The following is a 27553-nucleotide window of genomic DNA, read 5'->3' on the forward strand; positions in this document are numbered from 1 at the left end:
GGGGTCCCTTGACCTCTGACCTCTAGATATGTGAATGTAAATGGGTTCTATGGGTACCCACGAGTCTCCCCTTTACAGACATGCCCATTTTATGATAATCACATGCAGTTTGGGTATTTGTTATGATTTCAGCATATACTTTATACTAAATGCAGTACCTGAGAGGGTTTTAGTTGACTCTTAATGGCCCGTAGGTGTGAATATGAGCCTGAATGGTTGCCTGTCTCTACGTGTCAGTCCTGTGATAGTCTGGCGACCTGTCCAGGGTGTACCGGGTTTAGAGGAGCTCTATCCATCCATTATCTGTATCCCAGCTGACATTTGGCGAAGGCGGGAAACACCCTGGACAGGTCGCCATGTTCTTTTGAGGAGATTTGTTGTTATAATTTAGGTTAGATGTTTTTCAATCAATTTGAACATCACTTGATAAGTAATGTGTACACTGATCTGCGTACCTACTGTAATGTCAAGTTAAAGTATATGTAGCCTATGTATTTTAAGAAAATAAAAATATCCCCTTCAGTCGTCTCTTTCCACATCCCTGTTGCATACCCTGCACCCTGTTGCATACCCTGTACCCTGTTGCATACCCTGTACCCTGTTGCATACCCTGCACCCTGTTGCATACCCTGTACCCTGTTGCATACCCTGTACCCTGTTGCATACCCTGCACCCTGTTGCATACCCTGCACCCTGTTGCATACCCTGTACCCTGTTACATATGGAAAAGATGGGAAGTAACTGAAGATGTGAATAATGACATTATAAGATTACGGGCTTTTGTTTTGTAGGGCACCCACAAAGTTACAGCGAACCAGGATTTTACTCGTTTTTATGTTATTTATTCGAAAGATCATACATGTTTTTGAGGTCGACATGTGAAAACGTGTTGCTAAACATCTGGAGATTTTATTTTGACAGACGACCGGAAGTGATTCCCTTTGCTGTTCTTTAACAAAATGGCATCTAGCTTGGTTAGCTCGTTAACAGTCTCTTTATTGTCCAACAGTTCTGATCCATCAGAGCCTCTGTGTGTCTGGATCAACCTGACTGAATGGACTTTGTGCTCTTCAGCTTTTATTCTGAAGGTCTGACCTCTGACTCATCTCCCGGTACAAAGCTACTGAAGTTAGCTTAGCATGCTAGCTGGTTAGCAACACAGCTGCTAGTCAGAGTGACCGTTTGATGGAGAGCAAACTGTGTTTCTGACGGAGTCTGATGGAGAGCAAACTGTGTTTCTGACGGAGTTTGATGGAGAGCAAGTTTCTGTCATTGTGGTAAAATGTGTAAAGTCCAAATGCTGAGAGCGTTGGTGAAGCAGCGACTAACTGCGGCTGCTGAAGAGATATGTGGGCTGTTTGAAAGAACGATAGCAGAGTACGAGGAGGAACTCTCTCGATCAAAAGAGGAGAACGAGCGACAACAGAAACTACTGGACGCTGTTTTCAACCCTCAGCTTCAGATACACAGAGCAGGTTGGTTCTCTTTACTTCTTCTTCTCTCTCTGTTCTCTCTCTGGTTCTACCAGAGCAGGTTGGTTCTCTTTACTTCTCTCTCTGTTCTCTCTCTGGTTCTACCAGAGCAGGTTGGTTCTCTTTCATTGTTTTATTATCTACGACTGAGTATTAGGGCCACATTAAAGGTCACATATTATGCAAAATGCACTTTTCCATGTCTTTTAAACATCAATATCTGTCCCCAGTGTGTCTACAGGCCACCATAGTATCATAAAAGACCATCCTCTCTCTTTTTCTCCTGCTCCGTTTGTCCGGAAATGAGTGCAGAAATAAAAATTCGCTTTTTTCCTCGTCTTCTGACGTCATTAGGCAGAAATGCAAGCCATATATGGCTTTCCTGTTTCCAGTTAAACAGAACAGCACCCCCCTCACCCCATACCCCGGCTTGGTAACCCCGCCCACGGAGTAGCCGGCTCAGCAAGCTGCGTCCGCCATTGTTATTTCGACTGTTTACTAGTAAACATGCTGAAAGGAAAACCCGCTTGTTCTGTTGTTGGCTGCAATACTCCACACAAAAGCTTGCACCATGTACTCCCATCATCTAAATATAACATGTTCATTCACAAAGGCTTTATGTAATTACACTGTTTAAACAGATGATATTTATATATTATATATATTTGATGTCATGCATGTAGCAGATTACAGGTAGTAAATAGTGACTTGTAAGCAACACAACACATTTCTGTTTCACAGTCAAACTTTATTTGAGTTGACAGATGACAATATTAATTATTCACAGCATTTGTAATCATCTCACCTGTTAGTTAGTTATGTGACATGGTACAGGAGAAAGTCTTCAGCTCTGGTAAACTATGGTAAGCTAAGCTCCGGTGGTCTGTAGTCATGGTAACACAGAGACAGCTCCTACTGTAAATAATATACCATTACTCTGATCTTCCATACATTTATCTTTTAGCAGAAATAATGAACTGACTACTGTTTCACATCTTCTATTTTCCACCCTGATGGTCGCTGTGTTTACACACCGTGTCATAGCGGTAGCATGTAGCTAACCCGTTAGCATGTAGCTACATGCTAACGGGTTAGCTACATGCTACCGGGTTAGCTTTGTATCTCCCATCTGCTTTCAGCTGTCTGCTCTCAGCTGTCTGCTCTCCTCTGGGATGATTCTGTCGGTCATTTCTCACAGATGGATCTGTAAAGACAGACGTAAAACAGAGTGTATGTTTACGGTTTACAGAGTTGATGCATGAGGTAAACACTGAGCTAACTAACAGAGCTATAAACAGCATTATTTACCTGAGAGAAACCGTCAGGAAAACCTGGAATCTGGACCGCAGATGTTCATCATGTGTCGCCGATTTCTGATCAGATTCCTCCGGTAACGTGCGCTGGGTGAAGTTTCTGGTTTATAAACTTTAAAGTGGTTTATAAGCTCTATTCTAGCTGCTATCTCTCCCTGCTCTCAGGCCGCGAGGGGGGCGGGGAGGGTGACGCTGTTGTTGAGGACGTTTGATTGACAGAAAACGCTGACCAATCAGAGCAGAGTGGGAGGAGACAGAGGCTACAGACACAGAAATCAGCACTTTTGGAAATGGGCTGAAACAGAGGTTATAGAGACATGCTGGAATGCATGATCTGATTGTTTTTTTGAAAAAAAACTTCAGAGACATGGTTTGGAGGTGTCTGAGACCTATAATAACTAGTTTAAATGGAGTATAATATGTGACCTTTAAGGGAAAAAAATAATGTCATAATATTACAAGAAAGAAGTCGTAATTTAATGAGACTGAATTCAAGTTGTAATATTACGAGAATAAAGTCTTAAAGGTCACATATTATACTCCATTTAAAGTAGTTATTATAGGTCTCAGACACCTCCAAACCATGTCTCTGAAGTTTTTTTTTAAAAAAAACAATCAGATCATGCATTCCAGCATGTCTCTATAACCTCTGTTTCAGCCCATTTCCAAAAGTGCTGATTTCTGTGTCTGTAGCCTCTGTCTCCTCCCACTCTGCTCTGATTGGTCAGCGTTTTCTGTCAATCAAACGTCCTCAACAACAGCGTCACCCTCCCCCTCCCTCCCGGAGAAGCTCTCTCTCTCTCTCTAGAGAGAGAGAGAGAGAGAGAGAGAGAGAGAGGAGAGATAGCAGCTAGAATAAAGTTTATAAACCACTTTAAAGTTTATAAACCAGAAACTTCACCCAGCGCACGTTACCGGAGGAATCTGATCAGAAATCGGCGACACATGATGAACATCTGCGGTCCAGATTCCAGGTTTTCCTGACGGTTTCTCTCAGGTAAATAATGCTGTTTATATCTCTGTTAGTTAGCTCAGTGTTTACCTCATGCATCAACTCTGTAAACCGTAAACATACACTCTGTTTTACGTCTGTCTTTACAGATCCATCTGTGAGAAATGACCGACAGAATCATCCCAGAGGAGAGCAGACAGCTGAGAGCAGATGGCTCTGTTTACATGGAGATACAAAGCTAACCCGGTAGCATGTAGCTAACCCGTTAGCATGTAGCTACATGCTAACGGGTTAGCATGTAGCTACATGCTAACGGGTTAGCTACATGCTACCGCTATGACACGGTGTGTAAACACAGCGACCATCAGGGTGGAAAATAGAAGATGTGAAACAGTAGTCAGTTCATTATTTCTGCTAAAAGATAAATGTATGGAAGATCAGAGTAATGGTATATTATTTACAGTAGTAGCTGTCTCTGTGTTACCATGACTACAGACCACCGGAGCTTAGCTCACCATAGTTTACCAGAGCTGAAGACTTTCTCCTGTACCATGTCACATAACTAACTAACAGGTGAGATGATTACAAATGCTGTGAATAATTAATATTGTCATCTGTCTACTCAAATAAAGTTTGACTGTGAAACAGAAATGTGTTGTGTTGCTTACAAGTCACTATTTACTACCTGTATTCTGCTACATGCATGACATCAAATATATATAATATATAAATATCATCTGTTTAAACAGTGTAATTACATAAAGCCTTTGTGAAAGAACATGTTATATTTAGATGATGGGAGTACATGAAGACGGTTCTGCTGGTTCTTGCAGACTAACTGTAGGGAGCTACTTTGCTCAAGTTCGGTTGAGGAGGAGAGACAGTGACGCGCTGTGGGGCGGGGTCAGCTACTGAAGGTTCTGCTCTGGTTCGACCAGGAAACCCTTACATGACTTGCATTCTCTAATGACGTCAGGATACAAGGAAAAAAGCGAATTTTTTTTCTGCACCCATTTCCGGACAAACGGAGGAGGAGAAAAAGAGAGAGGATGGTCTTTTATGATACTATGGTGGCCTGTAGACACACTGGGGACAGATATTGATGTTTAAAAGACATGGAAAAGTGCATTTTGCATAATAGGTGACCTTTAACTTTACCAGAAAAAAAGTCATATTACGAGAAAAAAATTCTTAATATTACGAGAATAAAGTCATTATATTACAAGATAAAAGTCATAATTCAATGATACTGAATCATACTATTTCAAGAAAAAAAAGTTGTAATATTAAGAGAATAAAATCAGAACTATACGAGAAAAAAGTAATATTATAACGAGAATAAAGTCAGAACTTTACGAGAAATCGATCTCGATCAAAAGAGGAGAACGAGCAACAACAGAAACTACTGGACGCTGTTTTCAACCCTCAGCTTCAGTTACACAGAGCAGGTTGGTTCTCTTTACTTCTTCTCTCTCTGTTCTCTCTCTGGTTCTACACAGAGCAGGTTGGTTCTCTTTACTTCTTCTTCTCTCTCTGTTCTCTCTCTGGTTCTACCAGAGCAGGTTGGTTCTCTTTACTTCTTCTTCTCTCTCTGTTTTCTCTCTGGTTCTACCAGAGCAGGTTGGTTCTCTTTACTTCTCTCTCTGGTTACTGACATCAGACCAATATGGGTGAACTTTGAGGCTTCGTGTCTCCTGAATGGATTCTAACTCTCATAAAGGTTAACATGTAGTCTAATGCTACAATGGAGAACATTACTTTTATTTATCAGAAATGTTTCTGTTACAAAACTCCACTTATTTTGTTTAAGAATTTATCCTTCATTTTAGATAGACATTGTGGTGGAATAATTGATACACAAGTTATCTTTGGAAGGAAGAGGTCCGGAGCTGACGATGTCTTACAAAAGAAGGTTTATTGAAGCTTGACCAAGGAGAATTGTCAGGTCTCCACAATAGATGCTCTCTGCGTGAAGGCCTCACAACTCTGCCCTTCCTCCCTGGTGCTCAGTGTCTTACCCCTTATCATGTTATGACTTACTCCGTTCCTCTGGTATCTCTGACCCTGGTTGCCCTAGCGACTGGCTCTACGGTCTCCACTACAGGCACAGCTGTACAGATAACGGTGGCTCCTCTAGACAGGACTCCAACCCAAGAATGTCAACAGAGGGACACTCTGACAAACACTCTGACCTTTCTACCAATAAGAGAGGAATTGATGGAAAATTCCATCACAGACATGACTATTCTACCAGACATGCTACTAAAGGAAAGTATTGAAAGCAAGGGTAAATGCAATCAAACAAATGGTACCGAGCTATGCATGAATGGAATTTACTACCCAGACAAATTGTACAAGAAAACAGTCAAATTGAATTAAAATTTTTAGGAAAACAGCATCTTTTACTTAAAGATGGTGAAAAAAATATAGACACCAGTTTGGCTATGTTTTAAACAAATTGTGTGTATATAATATACTGTGAGTTGGATTATGTTGACTGGTCTGGTGGATGTGGGTCAGTCTGAGTCAGTGGACCGGGAATTCTGGAGTGAAAAGGGTTATTGTTTCATGTAGGCTACTTGCTTCCTGTAGGATGTATGATTTGCAATAACTGTGGGACAATGGAGTTTAACAGACTGCTTCCATATTTTTCTGCTTATCTGATTGCCAGGAGCTTGTCTTGTCTGAGTCTGTGTTCCAGTCTTGTGTTTGTTCTGTAATGTTATGTTATGCTGTGTGTGTGTGTGTGTGTGTGTGTGTGTGTTTGTCTTGTCCTGTTTATCTTGCACTGTTACATTGTAAGTGTGTTTGTGGACCCCAAGAAGAATAGCTGCTGCAATGCTGTAGCTAATGGGGATTTTAATTAGTGTCTCTGAATACTTCATAATAATGGTGGGTAGTGCCACAGGGCCGGAGTCATTCAGGCAGGACGCTGCAGACTTTTTAACTACAGGGACGACGGTTGTTTGGAAGCAGGTGGGATCGTTCTCCTGTGAAGGTGATGTCAAATAACATGTGTTATATAAATCTGTTCTGAGGGCTGTTTGGTTCAAATCACCAGCTCCAACCATCCAGTTGTTTTGACATGTGACTACTAATGACCTCATTACTGTTGGTGCATTGTATGTTTACAGTTTGTGTCGGTCTGTCAATCTGTTTGGTCACTGTGCAAAGGGAGTGTAAGACGAGTAATGGCGGGGGGAAAAAACTATGTACAGACTGTGATGGAATAATTGATACACAAGTTATCTTTGGAAGGAAGAGGTCCGGAGCTGATGATGTCTTACAAAAGAAGGTTTATTGAAGCTTGATCAAGGAGAATTGACAGGTCTCCACAATAGATGCTCTCTGCGTGAAGGCCTCACAACTCTGCCCTTCCTCCCCGGTGCTCAGTGTCTTACCCCTTATCATGTTGTGACTTACTCCATTCCTCTGGCATCTCTGACCCTGGTTGCCCTAGCGACTGGCTCTACGGTCTCCACTACAGGCACAGCTGTACAGATAACGGTGGCTCCTCTAGACAGGACTCCAACCCAAGAATGTCAACAGAGGGACACTCTGACAAACACTCAGACCTTTCTACCAATAAGAGAGGAATTGATGGAAAATTCCATCACACAGACGACTATTTGTTCAACTGTAAAAGCAGAACTACATTATTGTGATATTGCTGAGTGAACACTGTGAAGCTGTTTGATGTTCGGTGATCACTAGAAGTTCAATAAGGAGTTTTTGAGCTGTGATGATGTGAATGAACATTTCTCTGTAACGTCTCTGTGTGTTTACTGTTTTCCTGCAGACGTCCAGCAGCTGTTGGTGGTTAAAGAGGTTCCCTCTGAGCAGCAGGAGTGGAGCTCCAGTCTGGACCAGGAGGACCCACAGCCCACACACATTAAAGAGGAACAGGAGGAACTCTGGACCAGTCAGGAGGGAGAGCAGCTTCAAGGGCTGGAGGAGGCTGATATCAAGTTCCCATTCTCTCCTGTCCCTGTGAAGAGTGAAGAAGATGATGAAGAGGAACCTCAGTCCTCACAGTTTTATGAAAGACAAATTGAACAGATGGAAACAGAAGCTGATGGAGAGGACTCTGGAGGACCAGAACCAGCGAGGAACTCAGATCCAGATGCACATTTACAACCAGATACTTATGACAAGACTGGAGACTTTTCTGAACCTGAGACTGAAAACAGTGATGACTGGAAGGAGACCAGAGAACCTCAGTCACGTTTAAACTATTTGAAAAATGATGAAGTTACATTCAGTGATTTCAGATGTAGTGCTGGAGAGAAACCATTTAGCTGCTGTGAGTTTGAGAAAACATTTGGCAACAGTGGAAATCTGAAGATACACGAGAGAACTCATTCAGGAGAAAAACCTTTCAGCTGCTCAGTTTGTAAGAAATCTTTTACACAGCTTGGAAGTTTACAGAAACACATGAGAGTCTCTGTGTGTGTTAACTGTTTTCCTGCAGACGTCCAGCAGCTGTTGGTGGTTAAAGAAGAGGTTCTCCCTGAGCAGCAGGAGTGGAGCTCCAGTCTGGACCAGGAGGACCCACAGCCCACACACATTAAAGAGGAACAGGAGGAACTCTGGACCAGTCAGGAGGGAGAGCAGCTTCAAGGGCTGGAGGAGGCTGATATCAAGTTCCCATTCTCTCCTGTCCCTGTGAAGAGTGAAGAAGATGATGAAGAGGAACCTCAGTCCTCACAGTTTTATGAAAGACAAATTGAACAGATGGAAACAGAAGCTGATGGAGATGACTGTGGGGGACCAAAACCAGCGAGGAACTCAGATCCAGATGCACATTTACAACCAGATACTGTTGACAAGACTGGAGACTTTTCTGAACCTGACACTGAAAACAGTGATGACTGGAAGGAGACCAGAGAACCTCAGTCAGGTTTAAACTCTTTGAAACCATTTAGCTGCTCTGAGTGTGGGAAAACATTTGGCAGCAGTGGAAATCTGAAGAGACACATAAGAACTCATACAAGAGAAAAACCTTTCAGCTGCTCAGTTTGTAAGAAATCTTTTACACAGCTTGGAGGTTTACAGAAACACACAAAAAGCCACACAGGAGAGAAACCTTTCAGCTGCTCAGTGTGTGGTAAAGGTTTCATTGAAAATGGACATCTGAATAGACACATAAGAATCCACACAGGAGAGAAACCTTTCGGCTGCTCATTGTGTGGTAAAGATTTCATTGATAGTGGAGATCTGAAGGTACACATGAGAACTCATACAGGAGAGAAACCTTTCAGCTGCTCGGTCTGTAAAAAGTCTTTTACAAATAGTGGAAGTTTTCGGAAACATGTGAGAAATCACACAGGAGAGAAACCTTTCAACTGCTCAGTGTGTGGTAAATGTTTCATTGACAATGGACATCTGAATAGACACATGAGAAGACACACAGGAGAGAAACCTTTCGGCTGCTCAGTGTGTGGTAAAGATTTCACTGAAGGTATGGATCTGAAGGTACACATGAGAACTCATACAGGAGAGAAACCTTTCAACTGCTCAGTTTGTAATAAATCTTTTGCACAGAGTGGAAGGTTACATAATCACATGGTAACTCACACAGGAGAGAAACCTTTCAGCTGCTCAGTCTGTAAGAACTCTTTTGCACTAAAAGGATATTTACAGACACACATGAGAATCCACACAGGAGAGAAACCTTTCAGTTGCACATTTTGTGATAAAAGATTTCTGCGCAAGGACCATATGAAGTTACACATGAGAACTCATACAGGAGAGACTCCCCTTTAGTTTTGTTTTTTGGTAAATGTTTTATACAAAATGTAAATCTGACATGTCACTTGGACACATCACACAAGGGAGAAACCATTTAGTTCCACAGTTTGTTGTAAAACATTTATAGAAAAAGCAACTATGACACACCACATGGCAGTCCACACAGGGAAAAAAATATTCAGTTGCAGTGACTGTAACTAAAGATTTGCCTGTCGTCATCAGGTTAAAAGACATAAATGTGTTGGTCATCAATCCTCACAGCTTCATGAAACTCAAACTGATGAGACAGAGCTTCCAGTCAGAGGCAGAGCCTCCAGTCAGCACCGCAATTGAACAGATTGAAACAGAAGCTGATGGAGAGGACTGTGGAGGACCAGAACCAGCCACGAACTCAGATCCAGTTACACATTTACAACCAGATACTGATGACAAGACTGGAGACTCTTCTCAACCTGAGACAGATGACAGTGACAACAGGGATTTTTAGAAAGAGAGCAGTGGACATCTGTCAGGTTTAAATACTCAAAAATCACAAGAATGAGAATGTCAATAAGAAGTCATTCTTCTTCCTCTGCTGTGAGCAAACAGCATTTAGAGTTGGGCATGGTTTCAGTTTTAGACTTCTCACAGGCTGTATGTAAAGGGCTCCGTTTGATATTAATAGTTTCATCCATGCAGTTGGCTCAGATTAAAATTGAAAATGAAGGAGGGAGACTTCTGGTCTGATATTTGTTATGAAGGTTTATGGTTTTCTTTTACTTTCCTCTTTTGTCTCAGTCTCACTGTGAGGAGAAACTTTTATAGCTTGACATGAGAAGAATCTCCTAAACAACTTTAAATTGGGTCATTCACAGTGTTTCCTGCTTTATTAAACTGCTTTTATTGTCTGTATGCATGTGAAATGATAATTGAGTGATACACTTGACTTATTTGCTGTAGTTTGTTATCTGGAGATAAGTTGATGTTTTGATGGATTTATCTGATTTTATATGATAGTGTGATATACTTTTAATAGACTTTACATATTTTGATCTGTTTGGAGAATATTTACAACATAGAAAAGTGAATATCCTCCCATACACTGTCCCTTTTCTGTTTTCATATATATACTGTATATATTCATGAATGTTTATTGAAATGTGGTGAGGTACAAGGAGCCCTCTATGTACAGATCTCCACAGATAGCAACGGTCTTTTACAACATTAAACTGTCTAATAAAAGATTCAGACAAACCAATTTGGCGGCAACAGAAACCAATGAAATATATCTTCCATTTGAAACTTACGGGAAAGGGAAACAAACTACTTTCATCTTTTGAATTTGGACAGCTATGAAAATGTAATAACATATTTGTCTTTCTTCAAACTGAGTTGGTTGAATGAATAAAAAGTGTTTCCCGAACTGAAGGACTTAATAAAGGCAACACAAGAACCGAAAGAGCTGCTTCATTCATTCCATATTTTTTTTCTCAAGTCCTTGTAAAGATATCCCGCCATAGTGTGCCACAACACAAATGACATTTTAACATGTCATTTAATGACATCTGAGCAATAGATTCCCTGAGGACGGCCTAGGTTGTGGTTGATAGCTTCAGAAGCAACAACTAATTTGCACCTTTGTGTTGATAAATGTTAGAAGTCATATCTGTCATATCTTTCAAAAGGGTGTTTTAATCATTTATCTTCCTGCGTGTGTTTTTGGCTGGACCGCAGAGGGCCAGCCCTACAAACGTAAAAGTCTGTCACTGAGTGAGTGAGTGAGTGAGTGAGTGAGTGATGAAGTTACAGGATTGGTCGGCCAACTTTTGGAGTTTCCTCATTGGCCGTTGCTCTTTCAAAATGAAAAGGTGGAGAACAGTTCCGTGTTTACGTTTTCTAGGGAGCGTGTCAGCAGTTCAATGTATCATTACATAGTGCTGTTGTTGTGCATGTGCTATTGTTTATGTTCGTTTAAGTTACGTTATGTTGTGCTTTGTATTGTGTTACTGTGCATTCACACCAAGCGCAAAGCACATTTTCACCTTTCTTTCCTCCATTTCCGCCATCAACCAAGGAAGAAATAACCACTGTTGCTGCTTTGTTCATGTTGTGGAAGTCCCAGATATGTCAGCAAACCAATCGCTGTTGTGTCTGGGTTCATAATGCCACCCGGCGGCGAGCTGTGTTCACATACAGCGTCATTCAACTGACTATCTAGCAAGCCACACGTCGCTACTGCGGTATGAACCCAAAATAAACAGACTGTGCCTTGATTTGATTGCAATAAACAGATCAAAATGATGCCGAAATAGCGACATTATGATGTTGATTTGTAAAAACACAGAATTCCTGCTTTGTCGGGTCCGTCCGCAACACAACAAGCAAACAACTTTTAAAATGCTTGTTTTTCGAATGGAGTTCGGATTGATCACTGCCAGGATATGCTAACATTGTAGCTGCTCCATTAACACTCCATCTAGGAATAAATACGGCAGCAACAACGTCAGTGACGACAGCGGGAGAATCTCAACGCTGATAAACTTTCGCGACGTATGTACAGATGGCTCAATTTTGATACACATGCTTTAATAAAAAACTGAAATACTTTTAACCTTGCATACTGTATGTCATGCTAATACCTTTTCACCTTGTATAAAATGTATAATATACTGAGTAGTAAATGTTACCATTTACTATAAGTGAATGTAATTTGCTTCATTATAAGTTGTCTTTTAATCAAATATTAAGATATAAGTGTGTAATAATTTATCCACAAATTCACATACTGACCATATACGGTCCAGCCATATACTCTGTTTTGACTGAGTCTTGTTTGAGTGAACTTGTAATTTCTGTAGCAACTTTTATTTTGAAACTCAGCCACTATAACGTGCCCCCGGAAGCTGTATTCTTTACTGAGGCTAACTTCCCACTATTTGATCAAGATGATGTCCAGCAGCAACATGTAACGTTTTGTTAGCAGAGTCTCTTTGTTGTCCAACAGTTCTGATCCATCAGAGCCTCTGTGTGTCTGGATCAACCTGTCTGAATGGACTTTGTGCTCTTCAGCTTTTATTCTGAAGGTCTGACCTCTGACTCATCTCCCGGTACAAAGCTACTGAAGTTAGCTTAGCATGCTAGCTGGTTAGCAACACAGCTGCTAGTCAGAGTGACCGTTTGATGGAGAGCAAACTGTGTTTCTGACGGAGTTTGATGGAGAGCAAGTTTCTGTCATTGTGGTAAAATGTGTAAAGTCCAAATGCTGAGAGCGTTGGTGAAGCAGCGACTAACTGCGGCTGCTGAAGAGATATGTGGGCTGTTTGAAAGAACGATAGCAGAGTACGAGGAGGAACTCTCTCGATCAAAAGAGGAGAACGAGCGACAACAGAAACTACTGGACGCTGTTTTACACCCTCAGCTTCAGTTACACAGAGCAGGTTGGTTCTCTTTACTTCTCTCTCTGTTCTCTCTCTGGTTCTACCAGAGCAGGTTGGTTCTCTTTACTTCTCTCTCTGTTCTCTCTCTGGTTCTACCAGAGCAGGTTGGTTCTCTTTACTTCTCTCTCTGTTCTCTCTCTGGTTCTACCAGAGCAGGTTGGTTCTCTTTCATTGTTTTATTATCTACGACTGAGTATTAGGGCCACATTAAGGGAAAAAAATAATGTCATAATATTACAAGAAAGAAGTCGTAATTTAATGAGACTGAATTCAAGTTGTAATATTACGAGAATAAAGTCTTAAAGGTCACATATTATACTCCATTTAAACTAGTTATTATAGGTCTCAGACACCTCCAAACCATGTCTCTGAAGTTTTTTTTTCAAAAAAACAATCAGATCATGCATTCCAGCATGTCTCTATAACCTCTGTTTCAGCCTATTTCCAAAAGTGCTGATCTCTGTGTCTGTAGCCTCTGTCTCCTCCCACTCTGCTCTGATTGGTCAGCGTTTTCTGTCAATCAAACGTCCTCAACAACAGCGTCACCCTCCCCGCCCCCCTCGCGGCCTGAGAGCAGGGAGAGATAGCAGCTAGAATAGAGCTTATAAACCACTTTAAAGTTTATAAACCAGAAACTTCACCCAGCGCACGTTACCGGAGGAATCTGATCAGAAATCGGCGACACATGATGAACATCTGCGGTCCAGATTCCAGGTTTTCCTGACGGTTTCTCTCAGGTAAATAATGCTGTTTATATCTCTGTTAGTTAGCTCAGTGTTTACCTCATGCATCAACTCTGTAAACCGTAAACATACACTCTGTTTTACGTCTGTCTTTACAGATCCATCTGTGAGAAATGACCGACAGAATCATCCCAGAGGAGAGCAGACAGCTGAGAGCAGATGGCTCTGTTTACATGGAGATACAAAGCTAACCCGGTAGCATGTAGCTACATGCTAACGGGTTAGCTACATGCTACCGCTATGACACGGTGTGTAAACACAGCGACCATCAGGGTGGAAAATAGAAGATGTGAAACAGTAGTCAGTTCATTATTTCTGCTAAAAGATAAATGTATGGAAGATCAGAGTAATGGTATATTATTTACAGTAGTAGCTGTCTCTGTGTTACCATGACTACAGACCACCGGAGCTTAGCTCACCATAGTTTACCAGAGCTGAAGACTTTCTCCTGTACCATGTCACATAACTAACTAACAGGTGAGATGATTACAAATGCTGTGAATAATTAATATTGTCATCTGTCTACTCAAATAAAGTTTGACTGTGAAACAGAAATGTGTTGTGTTGCTTACAAGTCACTATTTACTACCTGTAATCTGCTACATGCATGACATCAAATATATATAATATATAAATATCATCTGTTTAAACAGTGTAATTACATAAAGCCTTTGTGAATGAACATGTTATATTTAGATGATGGGAGTACATGAAGCCTGTTCTGCTGGTTCTTGCAGACTAACTGTAGGGAGCTACTTTGCTCAAGTTCGGTTGAGGAGGAGAGACAGTGACGCGCTGTGGGGCGGGGTCAGCTACTGAAGGTTCTCTCTGGTTCGACCAGGAAACCCTCACGTGACTTGCATTCTCTAATGACGTCAGGATACAAGGAAAAAAGCAAATTTTTTTTCTGCACCCATTTCCGGACAAACGGAGGAGGAGAAAAAGAGAGAGGATGGTCTTTTATGATACTATGGTGGCCTGTAGACACACTGGGGACAGATATTGATGTTTAAAAGACATGGAAAAGTGCATTTTGCATAATAGGTGACCTTTAACTTTACCAGAAAAAAAGTCATATTACGAGAAAAAAATTCTTAATATTACGAGAATAAAGTCATTATATTACAAGATAAAAGTCGTAATTCAATGATACTGAATCATACTATTTCAAGAAAAAAAAGTTGTAATATTAAGAGAATAAAATCATAACTATACGAGAAAAAAGTAATATTATAACGAGAATAAAGTCAGAACTTTACGAGAAATCGATCTCGATCAAAAGAGGAGAACGAGCAACAACAGAAACTACTGGACGCTGTTTTCAACCCTCAGCTTCAGTTACACAGAGCAGGTTGGTTCTCTTTACTTCTTCTCTCTCTGTTCTCTTTCTGGTTCTACCAGAGCAGGTTGGTTCTCTTTACTTCTTCTTCTCTCTCTGTTCTCTCTCTGGTTCTACCAGAGCAGGTTGGTTCTCTTTACTTCTCTCTCTGGTTACTGACATCAGACCAATATGGGTGAACTTTGAGGCTTCGTGTCTCCTGAATGGATTCTAACTCTCATAAAGGTTAACATGTAGTCTAATGCTACAATGGAGAACATTACTTTTATTTATCAGAAATGTTTCTGTTACAAAACTCCACTTATTTTGTTTAAGAATTTATCCTTCATTTTAGATAGACATTGTGGTGGAATAATTGATACACAAGTTATCTTTGGAAGGAAGAGGTCCGGAGCTGACGATGTCTTACAAAAGAAGGTTTATTGAAGCTTGACCAAGGAGAATTGTCAGGTCTCCACAATAGATGCCCTCTGCGTGAAGGCCTCACAACTCTGCCCTTCCTCCCTGGTGCTCAGTGTCTTACCCCTTATCATGTTATGACTTACTCCATTCCTCTGGTATCTCTGACCCTGGTTGCCCTAGCGACTGGCTCTACGGTCTCCACTACAGGCACAGCTGTACAGATAACGGTGGCTCCTCTAGACAGGACTCCAACCCAAGAATGTCAACAGAGGGACACTCTGACAAACACTCTGACCTTTCTACCAATAAGAGAGGAATTGATGGAAAATTCCATCACAGACATGACTATTCTACCAGACATGCTACTAAAGGAAAGTATTGAAAGCAAGGGTAAATGCAATCAAACAAATGGTACCGAGCTATGCATGAATGGAATTTACTACCCAGACAAATTGTACAAGAAAACAGTCAAATTGAATTAAAATTTTTAGGAAAACAGCATCTTTTACTTAAAGATGGTGAAAAAAATATAGACACCAGTTTGGCTATGTTTTAAACAAATTGTGTGTATATAATATACTGTGAGTTGGATTATGTTGACTGGTCTGGTGGATGTGGGTCAGTCTGAGTCAGTGGACCGGGAATTCTGGAGTGAAAAGGGTTATTGTTTCATGTAGGCTACTTGCTTCCTGTAGGATGTATGATTTGCAATAACTGTGGGACAATGGAGTTTAACAGACTGCTTCCATATTTTTCTGCTTATCTGATTGCCAGGAGCTTGTCTTGTCTGAGTCTGTGTTTCAGTCTTGTGTTTGTTCTGTAATGTTATGTTATGCTGTGTGTGTGTGTGTGTGTGTGTGTGTGTTTGTCTTGTCCTGTTTATTCTTGCACTGTTACATTGTAAGTGTGTTTGTGGACCCCAAGAAGAATAGCTGCTGCAATGCTGTAGCTAATGGGGATTTTAATTAGTGTCTCTGAATACTTCATAATAATGGTGGGTAGTGCCAGAGGGCCGGAGTCATTCAGGCAGGACGCTGCAGACTTTTTAACTACAGGGACGACGGTTGTTTGGAAGCAGGTGGGATCGTTCTCCTGTGAAGGTGATGTCAAATAACATGTGTTATATAAATCTGTTCTGAGGGCTGTTTGGTTCAAATCACCAGCTCCAACCATCCAGTTGTTTTGACATGTGACTACTAATGACCTCATTACTGTTGGTGCATTGTATGTTTACAGTTTGTGTCGGTCTGTCAATCTGTTTGGTCACTGTGCAAAGGGAGTGTAAGACGAGTAATGGCGGGGGGAAAAAACTATGTACAGACTGTGATGGAATAATTGATACACAAGTTATCTTTGGAAGGAAGAGGTCCGGAGCTGATGATGTCTTACAAAAGAAGGTTTATTGAAGCTTGATCAAGGAGAATTGACAGGTCTCCACAATAGATGCTCTCTGCGTGAAGGCCTCACAACTCTGCCCTTCCTCCCCGGTGCTCAGTGTCTTACCCCTTATCATGTTGTGACTTACTCCATTCCTCTGGCATCTCTGACCCTGGTTGCCCTAGCGACTGGCTCTACGGTCTCCACTACAGGCACAGCTGTACAGATAACGGTGGCTCCTCTAGACAGGACTCCAACCCAAGAATGTCAACAGAGGGACACTCTGACAAACACTCTGACCTTTCTACCAATAAGAGAGGAATTGATGGAAAATTCCATCACACAGACGACTATTTGTTCAACTGTAAAAGCAGAACTACATTATTGTGATATTGCTGAGTGAACACTGTGAAGCTGTTTGATGTTCGGTGATCACTAGAAGTTCAATAAGGAGTTTTTGAGCTGTGATGATGTGAATGAACATTTCTCTGTAACGTCTCTGTGTGTTTACTGTTTTCCTGCAGACGTCCAGCAGCTGTTGGTGGTTAAAGAGGTTCCCTCTGAGCAGCAGGAGTGGAGCTCCAGTCTGGACCAGGAGGACCCACAGCCCACACACATTAAAGAGGAACAGGAGGAACTCTGGACCAGTCAGGAGGGAGAGCAGCTTCAAGGGCTGGAGGAGGCTGATATCAAGTTCCCATTCTCTCCTGTCCCTGTGAAGAGTGAAGAAGATGATGAAGAGGAACCTCAGTCCTCACAGTTTTATGAAAGACAAATTGAACAGATGGAAACAGAAGCTGATGGAGAGGACTCTGGAGGACCAGAACCAGCGAGGAACTCAGATCCAGATGCACATTTACAACCAGATACTTATGACAAGACTGGAGACTTTTCTGAACCTGAGACTGAAAACAGTGATGACTGGAAGGAGACCAGAGAACCTCAGTCACGTTTAAACTATTTGAAAAATGATGAAGTTACATTCAGTGATTTCAGATGTAGTGCTGGAGAGAAACCATTTAGCTGCTGTGAGTTTGAGAAAACATTTGGCAACAGTGGAAATCTGAAGATACACGAGAGAACTCATTCAGGAGAAAAACCTTTCAGCTGCTCAGTTTGTAAGAAATCTTTTACACAGCTTGGAAGTTTACAGAAACACATGAGAGTCTCTGTGTGTGTTAACTGTTTTCCTGCAGACGTCCAGCAGCTGTTGGTGGTTAAAGAAGAGGTTCTCCCTGAGCAGCAGGAGTGGAGCTCCAGTCTGGACCAGGAGGACCCACAGCCCACACACATTAAAGAGGAACAGGAGGAACTCTGGACCAGTCAGGAGGGAGAGCAGCTTCAAGGGCTGGAGGAGGCTGATATCAAGTTCCCATTCTCTCCTGTCCCTGTGAAGAGTGAAGAAGATGATGAAGAGGAACCTCAGTCCTCACAGTTTTATGAAAGACAAATTGAACAGATGGAAACAGAAGCTGATGGAGATGACTGTGGGGGACCAAAACCAGCGAGGAACTCAGATCCAGATGCACATTTACAACCAGATACTGTTGACAAGACTGGAGACTTTTCTGAACCTGACACTGAAAACAGTGATGACTGGAAGGAGACCAGAGAACCTCAGTCAGGTTTAAACTCTTTGAAACCATTTAGCTGCTCTGAGTGTGGGAAAACATTTGGCAGCAGTGGAAATCTGAAGAGACACATAAGAACTCATACAAGAGAAAAACCTTTCAGCTGCTCAGTTTGTAAGAAATCTTTTACACAGCTTGGAGGTTTACAGAAACACACAAAAAGCCACACAGGAGAGAAACCTTTCAGCTGCTCAGTGTGTGGTAAAGGTTTCATTGAAAATGGACATCTGAATAGACACATAAGAATCCACACAGGAGAGAAACCTTTCGGCTGCTCATTGTGTGGTAAAGATTTCATTGATAGTGGAGATCTGAAGGTACACATGAGAACTCATACAGGAGAGAAACCTTTCAGCTGCTCGGTCTGTAAAAAGTCTTTTACAAATAGTGGAAGTTTTCGGAAACATGTGAGAAATCACACAGGAGAGAAACCTTTCAACTGCTCAGTGTGTGGTAAATGTTTCATTGACAATGGACATCTGAATAGACACATGAGAAGACACACAGGAGAGAAACCTTTCGGCTGCTCAGTGTGTGGTAAAGATTTCACTGAAGGTATGGATCTGAAGGTACACATGAGAACTCATACAGGAGAGAAACCTTTCAACTGCTCAGTTTGTAATAAATCTTTTGCACAGAGTGGAAGGTTACATAATCACATGGTAACTCACACAGGAGAGAAACCTTTCAGCTGCTCAGTCTGTAAGAACTCTTTTGCACTAAAAGGATATTTACAGACACACATGAGAATCCACACAGGAGAGAAACCTTTCAGTTGCCCATTTTGTGATAAAAGATTTCTGCGCAAGGACCATATGAAGTTACACATGAGAACTCATACAGGAGAGACTCCCCTTTAGTTTTGTTTTTTGGTAAATGTTTTATACAAAATGTAAATCTGACATGTCACTTGGACACATCACACAAGGGAGAAACCATTTAGTTCCACAGTTTGTTGTAAAACATTTATAGAAAAAGCAACTATGACACACCACATGGCAGTCCACACAGGGAAAAAAATATTCAGTTGCAGTGACTGTAACTAAAGATTTGCCTGTCGTCATCAGGTTAAAAGACATAAATGTGTTGGTCATCAATCCTCACAGCTTCATGAAACTCAAACTGATGAGACAGAGCTTCCAGTCAGAGGCAGAGCCTCCAGTCAGCACCGCAATTGAACAGATTGAAACAGAAGCTGATGGAGAGGACTGTGGAGGACCAGAACCAGCCACGAACTCAGATCCAGTTACACATTTACAACCAGATACTGATGACAAGACTGGAGACTCTTCTCAACCTGAGACAGATGACAGTGACAACAGGGATTTTTAGAAAGAGAGCAGTGGACATCTGTCAGGTTTAAATACTCAAAAATCACAAGAATGAGAATGTCAATAAGAAGTCATTCTTCTTCCTCTGCTGTGAGCAAACAGCATTTAGAGTTGGGCATGGTTTCAGTTTTAGACTTCTCACAGGCTGTATGTAAAGGGCTCCGTTTGATATTAATAGTTTCATCCATGCAGTTGGCTCAGATTAAAATTGAAAATGAAGGAGGGAGACTTCTGGTCTGATATTTGTTATGAAGGTTTATGGTTTTCTTTTACTTTCCTCTTTTGTCTCAGTCTCACTGTGAGGAGAAACTTTTATAGCTTGACATGAGAAGAATCTCCTAAACAACTTTAAATTGGGTCATTCACAGTGTTTCCTGCTTTATTAAACTGCTTTTATTGTCTGTATGCATGTGAAATGATAATTGAGTGATACACTTGACTTATTTGCTGTAGTTTGTTATCTGGAGATAAGTTGATGTTTTGATGGATTGATCTGATTTTATATGATAGTGTGATATACTTTTAATAGACTTTACATATTTTGATCTGTTTGGAGAATATTTACAACATAGAAAAGTGAATATCCTCCCATACACTGTCCCTTTTCTGTTTTCATATATATACTGTATATATTCATGAATGTTTATTGAAATGTGGTGAGGTACAAGGAGCCCTCTATGTACAGATCTCCACAGATAGCAACGGTCTTTTACAACATTAAACTGTCTAATAAAAGATTCAGACAAACCAATTTGGCGGCAACAGAAACCAATGAAATATATCTTCCATTTGAAACTTACGGGAAAGGGAAACAAACTACTTTCATCTTTTGAATTTGGACAGCTATGAAAATGTAATAACATATTTGTCTTTCTTCAAACTGAGTTGGTTGAATGAATAAAAAGTGTTTCCCGAACTGAAGGACTTAATAAAGGCAACACAAGAACCGAAAGAGCTGCTTCATTCATTCCATATTTTTTTTCTCAAGTCCTTGTAAAGATATCCCGCCATAGTGTGCCACAACACAAATGACATTTTAACATGTCATTTAATGACATCTGAGCAATAGATTCCCTGAGGACGGCCTAGGTTGTGGTTGATAGCTTCAGAAGCAACAACTAATTTGCACCTTTGTGTTGATAAATGTTAGAAGTCATATCTGTCATATCTTTCAAAAGGGTGTTTTAATCATTTATCTTCCTGCGTGTGTTTTTGGCTGGACCACAGAGGGCCAGCCCTACAAACGTAAAAGTCTGTCACTGAGTGAGTGAGTGAGTGAGTGAGTGATGAAGTTACAGGATTGGTCGGCCAACTTTTGGAGTTTCCTCATTGGCCGTTGCTCTTTCAAAATGAAAAGGTGGAGAACAGTTCCGTGTTTACGTTTTCTAGGGAGCGTGTCAGCAGTTCAATGTATCATTACATAGTGCTGTTGTTGTGCATGTGCTATTGTTTATGTTCGTTTAAGTTACGTTATGTTGTGCTTTGTATTGTGTTACTGTGCATTCACACCAAGCGCAAAGCACATTTTCACCTTTCTTTCCTCCATTTCCGCCATCAACCAAGGAAGAAATAACCACTGTTGCTGCTTTGTTCATGTTGTGGAAGTCCCAGATATGTCAGCAAACCAATCGCTGTTGTGTCTGGGTTCATAATGCCACCCGGCGGCGAGCTGTGTTCACATACAGCGTCATTCAACTGACTATCTAGCAAGCCACACGTCGCTACTGCGGTATGAACCCAAAATAAACAGACTGTGCCTTGATTTGATTGCAATAAACAGATCAAAATGATGCCGAAATAGCGACATTATGATGTTGATTTGTAAAAACACAGAATTCCTGCTTTGTCGGGTCCGTCCGCAACACAACAAGCAAACAACTTTTAAAATGCTTGTTTTTCGAATGGAGTTCGGATTGATCACTGCCAGGATATGCTAACATTGTAGCTGCTCCATTAACACTCCATCTAGGAATAAATACGGCAGCAACAACGTCAGTGACGACAGCAGGAGAATCTCAACGCTGATAAACTTTCACGACGTATGTACAGATGGCTCAATTTTGATACACATGCTTTAATAAAAAACTGAAATACTTTTAACCTTGCATACTGTATGTCATGCTAATACCTTTTCACCTTGTATAAAATGTATAATATACTGAGTAGTAAATGTTACCATTTACTATAAGTGAATGTAATTTGCTTCATTATAAGTTGTCTTTCAATCAAATATTAAGATATAAGTGTGTAATAATTTATCCACAAATTCACATACTGACCATATACGGTCCAGCCATATACTCTGTTTTGACTGAGTCTTGTTTGAGTGAACTTGTAATTTCTGTAGCAACTTTTATTTTGAAACTCAGCCACTATAACGTGCCCCCGGAAGCTGTATCCTTTATTGAGGCTAACTTCCCACTATTTGATCAAGATGACGTCCAGCAGCAACATGTAACGTTTTGTTAGCAGAGTCTCTTTGTTGTGGTGAGGAAGTGTGTTGTTCTGATCCATCAGAGCCTCTGTGTGTCTGGATCAACCTGTCTGAATGGACTTTGTGCTCTGAAGGTCTGACCTCTGACTCATCTCCCGGTACAAAGCTACTGGAGTTAGCTTAGCATGCTAGCTGGTTAGCAACACAGCTGCTAGTCAGAGTGACCGTTTGATGGAGAGCAAACTGTGTTTCTGACGGAGTTTGATGGAGAGCAAGTTTCTGTCATTGTGGTAAAATGTGTAAAGTCCAAATGCTGAGAGCGTTGGTGAAGCAGCGACTAACTGCGGCTGCTGAAGAGATATGTGGGCTGTTTGAAAGAACGATAGCAGAGTACGAGGAGGAACTCTCTCGATCAAAAGAGGAGAACGAGCGACAACAGAAACTACTGGACGCTGTTTTACACCCTCAGCTTCAGTTACACAGAGCAGGTTGGTTCTCTTTACTTCTTCTCTCTCTGTTCTCTCTCTGGTTCTACCAGAGCAGGTTGGTTCTCTTTACTTCTCTCTCTGGTTACTGACATCAGACCAATATGGGTGAACTTTGAGGCTTCGTGTCTCCTGAATGGATTCTAACTCTCATAAAGGTTAACATGTAGTCTAATGCTACAATGGAGAACATTACTTTTATTTATCAGAAATGTTTCTGTTACAAAACTCCACTTATTTTGTTTAAGAATTTATCCTTCAGTTTAGATAGACATGACTATTCTACCAGACATGCTACTAAAGGAAAGTATTGAAAGCAAGGGTAAATGCAATCAAACAAATGGTACCGAGCTATGCATGAATGGAATTTACTACCCAGACAAATTGTACAAGAAAACAGTCAAATTGAATTAAACATTTTAGGAAAACAGCATCTTTTACTTAAAGATGGTGAAAAAAATATAGACACCAGTTTGGCTATGTTTTAAACAAATTGTCTGTGTATATAATATACTGTGAGTTGGATTATGTTGACTGGTCTGGTGGATGTGGGTCAGTCTGAGTCAGTGGACCGGGAATTCTGGAGTGAAAAGGGTTATTGTTTCATGTAGGCTACTTGCTTCCTGTAGGATGTATGATTTGCAATAACTGTGGGACAATGGAGTTTAACAGACTGCTTCAATTTTTTTCTGATTGTGATTGCCAGGAGCTTGTCTTGTCTGAGTCTGTGTTTCAGTCTTGTGTTTATTCTGTAATGTTATGTTATTCTCTGTGTGTGTGTGTGTGTGTGTGTGTGTGTTTGTCTTGTCCTGTTTATCTTGCACTGTTACATTGTAAGTGTGTTTGTGGACCCCAAGAAGAATAGCTGCTGCAATGCTGTAGCTAATGGGGATTTTAATTAGTGTCTCTGAATACTTCATAATAATGGTAGGTAGTGCCAGAGGGCCGGAGTCATTCAGGCAGGACGCTGCAGACTTTTTAACTACAGGGACGACGGTTGTTTGGAAGCAGGTGGGATCGTTCTCCTGTGAAGGTGATGTCAAATAACATGTGTTATATAAATCTGTTCTGAGGGCTGTTTGGTTCAAATCACCAGCTCCAACCATCCAGTTGTTTTGACATGTGACTACTAATGACCTCATTACTGTTGGTGCATTGTATCTTTACAGTTTGTGTCGGTCTGTCAATCTGTTTGGTAACTGTGCAAAGGGAGTGTAAGACGAGTAATGGCGGGGGAAAAAAACTATGTACAGACGACTATTTGTTCAACTGTAAAAGCAGAACTACATTATTGTGATGTTGCTGAGTGAACACTGTGAAGCTGTTTGATGTTCGGTGATCACTAGAAGTTCAATAAGGAGTTTTTGAGCTGTGATGATGTGAATGAACATTTCTCTGTAACGTCTCTATTTGTGTTCATTGTTTTCCTGCAGATGTCCAGCAGCTGTTGGTGGTTAAAGAGGTTCCCTCTGAGCAGCAGGAGTGGAGCTCCAGTCTGGTCCAGGAGGACCCAGAGCCCCCACACATTAAAGAGGAACAGGAGGAACTCTGGACCAGTCAGGAGGGAGAGCAGCTCCAAGGGCTGGAGGACTCTGATATTGAGTTCCCATTCACTCCTGTCTCTGTGAAGAGTGAAGAAGATGATGAAGAGAAACCTCAGTCCTCACAGCTTCATCAAAGTCAAACTCAACAGATGGAAACAGAAGCTGATGGAGAGGACTCTGGAGGACCAGAACCAGCCAGGAACTCAGATTCAGATGCACATTTACAACCAGATACTGTTGACAAGACTGGAGACTCTTCTGAATCTGAGGCTGAAAACAGTGATGACTGGAAGGAGACCAGAGAACCTCAGTCACGTTTAAACTCTTTGAAAAATGATGAAGTTACATTCAGTGATTTCAGATGTAGTGCTGGAGAGAAACCATTTAGCTGCTGTGAGTTTGCGAAAACATTTGGCAACAGTGGAAATCTGAAGATACACGAGAGAACTCATACAGGAGAGAAACCTTTCAGCTGCTCAGTTTGTAAGAAATCTTTTACACAGCTTGGAAGTTTACAGAAACACATGAGAGTCTCTGTGTGTGTTAACTGTTTTCCTGCAGACGTCCAGCAGCTGTTGGTGGTTAAAGAAGAGGTTCTCCCTGAGCAGCAGGAGTGGAGCTCCAGTCTGGACCAGGAGGACCCACAGCCCACACACATTAAAGAGGAACAGGAGGAACTCTGGACCAGTCAGGAGGGAGAGCAGCTTCAAGGGCTAGAGGAGGCTGATATCAAGTTCCCATTCTCTCCTGTCCCTGTGAAGAGTGAAGAAGATGATGAAGAGGAACCTCAGTCCTCACAGTTTTATGAAAGACAAATTGAACAGATGGAAACAGAAGCTGATGGAGATGACTGTGGGGGACCAAAACCAGCGAGGAACTCAGATCCAGATGCACATTTACAACCAGATACTTATGACAAGACTGGAGACTTTTCTGAACCTGAGACTGAAAACAGTGATGACTGGAAGGAGACCAGAGAACCTCAGTCAGGTTTAAACTCTTTGAAAAATTATGAAGTCCCTCTCAGTGATTCAAGATGCAGTACTCGTGAGAAACCATTTAGCTGCTCTGAGTGTGGGAAAACATTTGGCAGCAGTGGAAATCTGAAGAGACACATAAGAACTCATACAGGAGAAAAACCTTTCAGCTGCTCAGTTTGTAAGAAATCTTTTACACAGCTTGGAGGTTTACAGAAACACACAAAAAGCCACACAGGAGAGAAACCTTTCAGCTGCTCAGTGTGTGGTAAAGGTTTCATTGAAAATGGACATCTGAATAGACACATGAGATCACACACAGGAGAGAAACCTTTCGGCTGCTCATTGTGTGGTAAAGATTTCATTGATAGTGGAGATCTGAAGGTACACATGAGAACTCATACAGGAGAGAAACCTTTCAGCTGCTCGGTCTGTAAGAAGTCTTTTACACATAGTGGAAGTTTTCGGAAACATGTGAGAAATCACACAGGAGAGAAACCTTTCAACTGCTCAGTGTGTGGTAAATGTTTCATTGACAATGGACATCTGAATAGACACATGAGAAGACACACAGGAGAGAAACCTTTCGGCTGCTCAGTGTGTGGTAAAGATTTCACTGAAAGTATAGATCTGAAGGTACACATGAGAACTCATACAGGAGAGAAACCTTTCAACTGCTCAGTTTGTAATAAATCTTTTGCACAGAGTGGAAGGTTACATAAACACATGGTAACTCACACAGGAGAGAAACCTTTCAGCTGCTCGGTCTGTAAGAACTCTTTTGCACAAAAAGGATATTTACAGACACACATGAGAATCCACACAGGAGAGAAACCTTTCAGTTGCCCATTTTGTGATAAAAGATTTCTGCGCAAGGACCATATGAAGTTACACATGAGAACTCATACAGGAGAGACTCCCCTTTAGTTTTGTTTTTTGGCAAATGTTTTATACAAAATGTAAATCTGACATGTCACTTGGACACATCACACAAGGGAGAAACCATTTAGTTCCACAGTTTGTTGTAAAACATTTATAGAAAAAGCAACTATGACACACCACATGGCAGTCCACACAGGGAAAAAATATTCAGTTGCAGTGACTGTAACTAAAGATTTGCCTGTCGTCATCAGGTTAAAAGACATAAATGTGTTGGTCATCAATCCTCACAGCTTCATGAAACTCAAACTGATGAGACAGAGCTTCCAGTCAGAGGCAGAGCCTCCAGTCAGCACCGCAATTGAACAGATTGAAACAGAAGCTGATGGAGAGGACTGTGGAGGACCAGAACCAGCCACGAACTCAGATCCAGTTACACATTTACAACCAGATACTGATGACAAGACTGGAGACTCTTCTCAACCTGAGACTGATGACAGTGACAACAGGGATTTTTAGAAAGAGAGCAGTGGACATCTGTCAGGTTTAAATACTCAAAAATCACAAGAATGAGAATGTCAATAAGAAGTCATTCTTCTTCCTCTGCTGTGAGCAAACAGCATTTAGAGTTGGGCATGGTTTCAGTTTTAGACTTCTCACAGGCTGTATGTAAAGGGCTCCGTTTGATATTAATAGTTTCATCCATGCAGTTGGCTCAGATTAAACTTGAAAATGAAGGAGGGAGACTTCTGGTCTGATATTTGTTATGAAGGTTTATGGTTTTCTTTTACTTTCCTCTTTTGTCTCAGTCTCACTGTGAGGAGAAACTTTTATAGCTTGACATGAGAAGAATCTCCTAAACAACTTTAAATTGGGTCATTCACAGTGTTTCCTGCTTTATTAAACTGCTTTTATTGTCTGTATGCATGTGAAATGATAATTGAGTGATACACTTGACTTATTTGCTGTAGTTTGTTATCTGGAGATAAGTTGATGTTTTGATGGATTGATCTGATTTTATATGATAGTGTGATATACTTTTAATAGACTTTACATATTTTGATCTGTTTGGAGAATATTTACAACATAGAAAAGTGAATATCCTCCCATACACTGTCCCTTTTCTGTTTTCATATATATACTGTATATATTCATGAATGTTTATTGAAATGTGGTGAGGTACAAGGAGCCCTCTATGTACAGATCTCCACAGATAGCAACGGTCTTTTACAACATTAAACTGTCTAATAAAAGATTCAGACAAACCAATTTGGCGGCAACAGAAACCAATGAAATATATCTTCCATTTGAAACTTACGGGAAAGGGAAACAAACTACTTTCATCTTTTGAATTTGGACAGCTATGAAAATGTAATAACATATTTGTCTTTCTTCAAACTGAGTTGGTTGAATGAATAAAAAGTGTTTCCCGAACTGAAGGACTTAATAAAGGCAACACAAGAACCGAAAGAGCTGCTTCATTCATTCCATATTTTTTTTCTCAAGT

At 41.0% G+C, this 27553-nt stretch overlaps 5 protein-coding genes across 5 annotated transcripts in view; all 5 read left to right on the forward strand.

The window, feature by feature from the left end:
• Nucleotides 1-27553, forward strand: part of LOC141753821 (uncharacterized) — a 443535-nt gene that overhangs the window by 43363 nt on the left and 372619 nt on the right. The gene's annotated exons all lie outside the window — the stretch shown is intronic.
• Nucleotides 996-27553, forward strand: part of LOC141753835 (uncharacterized) — a 39763-nt gene continuing 13205 nt past the window's right edge. The window contains exon 1 of the mRNA XM_074612430.1: nt 996-1268. The gene's annotated coding sequence lies outside the window, so the exon portion shown is untranslated. The remainder of the gene's footprint in view (nt 1269-27553) is intronic.
• Nucleotides 1268-10926, forward strand: LOC141753837 (uncharacterized). The gene is made up of 2 exons (XM_074612432.1): nt 1268-1475; nt 8209-10926. Exons 1-2 carry the CDS (start codon nt 1283-1285, stop codon nt 9501-9503), a joined length of 1488 nt encoding a protein of 495 aa, XP_074468533.1. The 5' UTR covers nt 1268-1282; the 3' UTR covers nt 9504-10926.
• LOC141753836 (uncharacterized) lies at nt 12426-20679 on the forward strand. The gene is made up of 2 exons (XM_074612431.1): nt 12426-12904; nt 17962-20679. Exons 1-2 carry the CDS (start codon nt 12712-12714, stop codon nt 19254-19256), a joined length of 1488 nt encoding a protein of 495 aa, XP_074468532.1. The 5' UTR covers nt 12426-12711; the 3' UTR covers nt 19257-20679.
• On the forward strand, nt 22409-27516 carry LOC141753839 (uncharacterized). Its single transcript, XM_074612434.1, has 2 exons — nt 22409-22649; nt 24080-27516. The coding sequence occupies exons 1-2, from the start codon at nt 22457-22459 to the stop codon at nt 26092-26094; spliced, it is 2208 nt and encodes a 735-aa protein (XP_074468535.1). The 5' UTR covers nt 22409-22456; the 3' UTR covers nt 26095-27516.

The sequence above is a fragment of the Sebastes fasciatus genome, chromosome 17 (genome assembly GCF_043250625.1).
Source record: "Sebastes fasciatus isolate fSebFas1 chromosome 17, fSebFas1.pri, whole genome shotgun sequence".
NCBI lineage: Eukaryota > Metazoa > Chordata > Actinopteri > Perciformes > Sebastidae > Sebastes > Sebastes fasciatus.